The sequence below is a fragment of the Heliangelus exortis genome, chromosome Z (genome assembly GCF_036169615.1).
Source record: "Heliangelus exortis chromosome Z, bHelExo1.hap1, whole genome shotgun sequence".
Classification (NCBI taxonomy): domain Eukaryota; kingdom Metazoa; phylum Chordata; class Aves; order Apodiformes; family Trochilidae; genus Heliangelus; species Heliangelus exortis.
Window position 1 is genome coordinate 58,690,362 of NC_092454.1, and position 6,000 is coordinate 58,696,361.

The window sequence follows — 6,000 nt, forward strand, 5'->3', positions numbered from 1 at the left end:
AATTCCTGTCTTGTAAGCAAATATCCCTTGTCTACCTAAATGCTGCAATTTGATTGGGACAGAAAAATATATGCCATAGAAGCAGTACTATACCTGGCCAGAATACTCATCAAAAGTTTCTATGAGACAGTGACAACTTTTCAGTTCTCTTTTAACATAGTTTTCTGGGGAGTATTTTGCATTTTGTTCTAATTCTGGGCTACTAATACTTTGTCTGCCAAGTTCATGAGATTACATTATTCTAGAAGGAGGTGATTGACAATATGAAAGTTTTGTATCTTCAGGAAGTCTCAGGAGAGCCTTGGAGGTACATTTTCTATCTCCCTCTCTCTCCTGTATTAAGGATAAGGATTACATTTCCTTGGAGTATGTGGAGTTTTTAATGCCCTGGCACTTGAGCCCTCTCTAGGAAGAAAGATGGGAGAGCTGTTCCTTCAACAACTTGTCAGGCTGTGGCTGCTCCTTGTTAAGCACTAAGAACAAAACCAGAAACAGGGGGGAAAAAAATGCAAACTAGAGGCTTTGTGCTTGTGTTTCATTAGTACTGCTGGCTTGGTGCCCAGCTATGTCAGAAAAAACGACTTTTTACAGAAATTCAGGGTATTGATTAATGCTGCATTTGGAACTTCAGATGGAGGAGGTGCGCTCTGCCAAAGACTCCTTTTCTGTCAGTGAGCGCTTCAAGGGCCAAGTAAAATTTGGCAGTGATCTCTGACCACAATGCAGGACCACAAGATGAGGCCCTAAGAGTCAGGGCTTTCAGCTGAGAAAGCATAGGCTTCAGCACAGAGGTCATGCTATTCCTGTGTTGAAAACAAGAAAGAGCTTTTAAAATTAAAATAGCAAGGGCAGTCATCTAGCAGACTCAATAGATTTCAGCACTGTGCTTTATCTTCTGTAGTTAAATTTAAGGATGCTCCTGAAGCTCAGGCATATGACACTGATTTTAAAACACATGACAAAGATAACAGAATGACAAGCAAAGAAGCCTTAAACAATGTGGGATGCACTTCTCCAGTATTTGCAGAGCTTCTGTCTCCTCTCTTCCTTTTAAAGGTTTTTCAGTATGAACAGTTTACTATAGTAAAAATGAGATGGTATTGGCTGAGGAGAGGTCAGATGGAGAGAGAGGAGGAATGAGCACTATGTCAGAAGAGGAGAAATAATAGCACTGACCTGCTGAAGTCAGTTGTGAGTTGCCCAGGGCAAGGATTGCACTTGCCCTACAATTAAATTCTTACTTTCCTCCTGAACTTTGTAGTCTTCACCTCCAGATCAGAAAGCTGTACCGACAGCCCAAGGCTGTGCATGCAAGATGTAACAGGCAGGCACAGCATGTCTCCAAATTTGGGAAAGCTGCTAAAAAAATCACTTTGCAAATATGAACAAACTTTCCAGGGTGTGTCTTCGAACAAAGTAGTTCAAAGTAGCTTTTCCCTGCCCCAATTTTTTTTAACCATTGTATGCTGTTTATTGCAGGAGTGATTCGTGAGAGTTACCTGAAGGGTCATGATCAACTGGTGCCAGTCACCCTCTTGGCCATTGCTGTTATTCTTGCTTTTGTCATGGGGGCCATCTTTTCAGGCATCATTGTGTACTGCATCTGCGACCACCGCCGCAGGGATGTGACTGTAGTGCAGAGGAAGGAGAAGGAGCTGGCTCACTCCCGCCGCAGCTCCATGAGCAGCGTTACCAAGCTCAGTGGTCTCTTTGGGGATGCTCAGTCCAAGGAGCCAAAGCCTGAGGCCATCCTCACGCCTCTGATGCACAATGGCAAGCTGACTACCCCAGGCAGCACTGCGAAGATGTTAATCAAAGCTGACCAGCACCATCTGGACCTGGCCGCCCTGCCAACCCCTGAGTCCACCCCAACCCTGCAACAGAAGAGAAAACCCAGCCGTGGCAGCAGAGAATGGGAGAGAAACCAGAACCTTATCAATGCCTGTACAAAAGATATTCCTCCGATGGCCTCCCCCGTGATCCCAACTGACCTGCCACTCAGGGCTTCTCCTAGCCACATTCCCAGTGTTGTTGTCCTGCCCATAGCCCAGCAAGGCTACCAGCACGAGTATGTTGACCAGCCAAAAATGAGCGATGGGGCTCAGATGTCTGTGGAGGACCAGAATGCCACCCTTGAATACAAAACTATCAAGGATCATCTCAGCAGCAAAAGCCCCAGCCATGGGGTTAACCTGGTGGAAAATCTCGACAGCATGCCACCAAAAGTACCCCAGCGGGAAGCTTCCCTCGGGCCCCCAGGCACCTCACTGTCACAGAGCGGCCTGAACAAGAGGCTGGAGATGCACTCTTCTGCTTACAACGTGGACTACAAGAGAAGCTACCCTACTAACTCGCTCACAAGAAGTCACCAGGCGTCGACCCTCAAAAGAAACAATACCAACTCCTCCAACTCGTCCCACCTGTCCCGCAATCAGAGTTTTGGCCGGGGTGACAACCCACCACCAGCCCCACAGCGGGTGGACTCCATACAAGTCCATGCTGCTCAGGCACAGGCTGTGACTGTATCTCGGCAGCCAAGTCTCAACACCTACAATTCACTGACAAGGTCAGGGTTGAAACGCACACCCTCGCTAAAGCCAGACGTACCTCCCAAACCTTCTTTTGCTCCGCTCTCCATGTCCATGAAGCCCAATGATGCATGTACATAATCAGAGGGGGTGGGGGAGGGAGGACAATTAAGCAGACGTCGCCCTTGAAAGCCACTGTTCTGCAACTGTTATCACTTGCTCCTCTGAGAAGATGGTTTGTTGCAAGCTGAAGATGTGTTGGATATCTGCTCTCTGGGAAAAGTGGAATATTTTTTTAAACCTGAGCCATATGACCCATGGTTGAAGGTTTGCAACTGCAGGACTCACCCCCACAACCCACCAGTTCTTTGCTCAAAAGACTAACCCTCCATCACAAATGTTGAGCCAAAAGCACACAGGTGAAAGATAATTTGACATTTCACCCTACCCTCAGCTGCACAGTGCATTCCTGAAGGAATTCCTGGGAAGGAGTGCTCTGAAAAGCTAAACAAATAATTACAAAAAATAAACACATTTTAAAAAGAGAAAAAAGAAGAAAAAGAAAGAAAGAGAGAAAGAGAGAAAGAGAGAAAGAAAGAAAGAAAGAAAGAAAGAAAGAAAGAAAGAAAGAAAGAAAGAAAGAAAGAAAGAAAGAAAGAAAGAAAGAAAGAAAGAAGCAAACAAACAAACAAACAAAAAAAAAAAAAAAAAGAAAAAAAAAAATAGAATCCATTGATAAAGCTAACTCTGACTTAACAATGGCAGAAGTTTACTACGTGCAGGTACTGTGAAATGATGCCCGTCAGTGTTACAGCCATTTGGTTAAAGCAGTTAAATGCCATGTTAGGCAAGCTATGTCATAGATTTCTGCTACTCTTCTCTTTTAATAAATAACGTGACTGTTAACGCAAGTAACTCCTCTTATTTATTGTTCAACTTTTGTTTTTCCTAAGGAAATTACTTCTGCATATCATCCTGTGAGCAGCTCTTCAGAAGTACCTTGAAAGTTATACCTATTTAACGTGAAACCCATTAACTGGAGTAATTAAAACTCTTTCATTTTTCCAATGAATTCACTGAGTTAAATTGGAGCTGGAATTCTGAACTTTGTGCCTGGACTGCCTGATTAGCTGGAAAAAAAAGGGGATATCTATTTAAGTCTCTCAGCTAATTAGCTGACTGGGCCTCTGACCTAAGACAGCAACAAATACTGCAAGTTCATAACTTCTAACGCAACTGCAAGAGAAACTCCTAAACGCTGCACATTTGTGCACCATTGCTATCAACATGGCTTTGTCAGTAGCTAATACTTTCTGTGAAGGCACCAGCTTGTGATGTGCCATCTCATTTCACCTTGCATGTGAGACGGCAAACAAAATCCTCAAACAGTGTGAACTAGTTAATATGCCGGCTGTTACCATGCATAAATTATGGTCTTATCACACGGGTTTTTCGTGGGAATATATCTGTGAATAGCCTGTTTTCTTCCACATGTAAATTTGTGCCTTACACCCTCAGTTGTGTATACTTGTGAGCTGTAGTATGTAAAACCTTTTTCTTTTCCCCTTTGAGTAATGCAAATATTTATTGATGCTTTCTCCTCCAAGCCCCTTCAAGAACTGGATTAAAGACATTCAAAAAAACACATGGTGGTTATTGTCATAACCCTGTGTCATTCAAGAAATTAGGCTAGCACCATACCCTCTGCTTCAATCTGACATAGCTGTGCCAAGTCCTCTCTCAAAACCACCCAAAAGCAGCAATGCTCCCAAAGTACCATGCTGGCAGTCCCGCAGTCCCCCATCTCCCTCTTTCCCTTTACCACTCAGCAGCGTGGGGATCATTGTCACTGAGCAGCAGGGAAGTGACCAACACCCTCATCCATAGGGATGGTGTGTCCCCTGGGAGGGGTCGTGTGCCAGATAAGGGGGGTAAGCCCCAAAAAAGAGCCCAGCAGCACATCCCAGAGCATGCAGGGCACACAGGGCTAGGACAGGCAGGCAGGCTTCTGCTGTAGCTACCTGCTACTCCAGAAGGATGCTGCATATACTTCTTTGGGGAAAAATGGGGTTTTTTTTCCTTTGTTTCTTTGGTGTGACTGTGCATGTAACTAGCGTGGGAGTGTGCGTGTGCACAAGTGTGCGTGTGGTGTGTGTGTGTGCACACGCGCAGGTGTGTAAGTTCCTTTCCAGTCTTTCAGTTTATGCAAAAACGTAGATGTGTTTTTAATCTGTTAAAATAACTGTGTCAACATACTGTAGAAAAATGATGGGGATCGCTTCTAAGCTTTTTATATATATATATATATCTCTACTGAACAGTATGTTTGAGTAAGGTGGTTGTTTCTGTTTCAATTTGGTTTTTAAAATTTTATACTTCCATTTGTTTGTCAGGGTTTTGGTTTTGTTTCGGAATGACTGAAAAGACAGACTTTAAGTCCATTAGCTTATAGATGTTATATATAAAATCTGGATGGTCTAGACCAAAGTGTGTAACAAGGGTGCTTGCATGTTCTTTCATTTCATCATGGCTTCTTTTTTGAAACAGTTTTGTTCACCCTTAGTGAACTATGCAGACTGGAGTAGATAGTTCTGTATCCAAAGGAATGTTGTTGTTTTAATAAAAACAAACCGAAAACCCTTTGAAAACAGTAGGTAGCAAGGTCATTTTTTTACAAAAAGAACCAACTCACAATGTTTTTACCAAGCTGCAAACCCCTGGAGCACCAAATGCACAGGTTCCATTGATATTACTGTAGAAAGCATTCTCCCAAAAACAAAGAGGCGAATAATCATGGCAACAGCTTGTGCAGCCATCTGCCTTCATGATGTGCACCACACCAGTTATTGGGCTGACCTTGAAACTTTCATTTTGTACTTGGTGGGTCTCCTGTTTTTGTGCTTTCCCACTCCCTGTTCTCTTCCACCCTTTGTTTTGAGGGGTTCATGAACCTATGTGTGCCTTTGCTTTCCACCCTTGCTATACACTGGTAGATACAACAAATTCAGACTCTCATTTGTTGTAAAGTTGTAAAGTATTGTGGTGTCACCAGTTTCCCTTCATTTCCACATCCCCCTAACATCTGAATCACAATTTAATGTATGTTGTAAAAAAAAAAAAAAAAAAAACAAAAAAAAAAAAAACAAAAAAACAGAAGGAGGAGAAAAGTGAAATAAAAGCTCTTGATTACGTATGGTAATAAAACCAGACTGTTCTACCTTATTTTTTGTGTCCCTGGTTCTTTTGTTTCTATGATGACATACATTTCCTTGAAATATACAAACAAATGCAATGCTGACAATTTAGTTTGGGGTATGCTGAGAAAGAAATCTGTTATTTTCAATCTCTCACGGAAGAGGAGCTTGACTTTAGAGTAAGGTGGTGGTAATTAAAAAGTGAATCACACGTTTGCTCTCCTGCTATTCATATTCTGCATTTTCTTTTTATGAGTTTGTTCCATCATCAAATATTT

General features: G+C 42.7%; 1 protein-coding gene across 6 annotated transcripts in view; it reads left to right on the forward strand.

The window, feature by feature from the left end:
- The window catches only part of SEMA6A (semaphorin 6A), a 120,528-nt gene extending 114,778 nt beyond the window's left edge, over positions 1-5,750 (forward strand). For all 6 annotated transcript variants that reach the window (XM_071731138.1, XM_071731143.1, XM_071731140.1 and 3 more), the window contains one exon: positions 1,480-5,750. In XM_071731138.1, the coding sequence (XP_071587239.1) occupies positions 1,480-2,669 (1,190 nt within the window). In that variant the 3' untranslated portion in view covers positions 2,670-5,750. The remainder of the gene's footprint in view (positions 1-1,479) is intronic.
- The last annotated feature ends 250 nt before the right edge of the window (positions 5,751-6,000 follow it).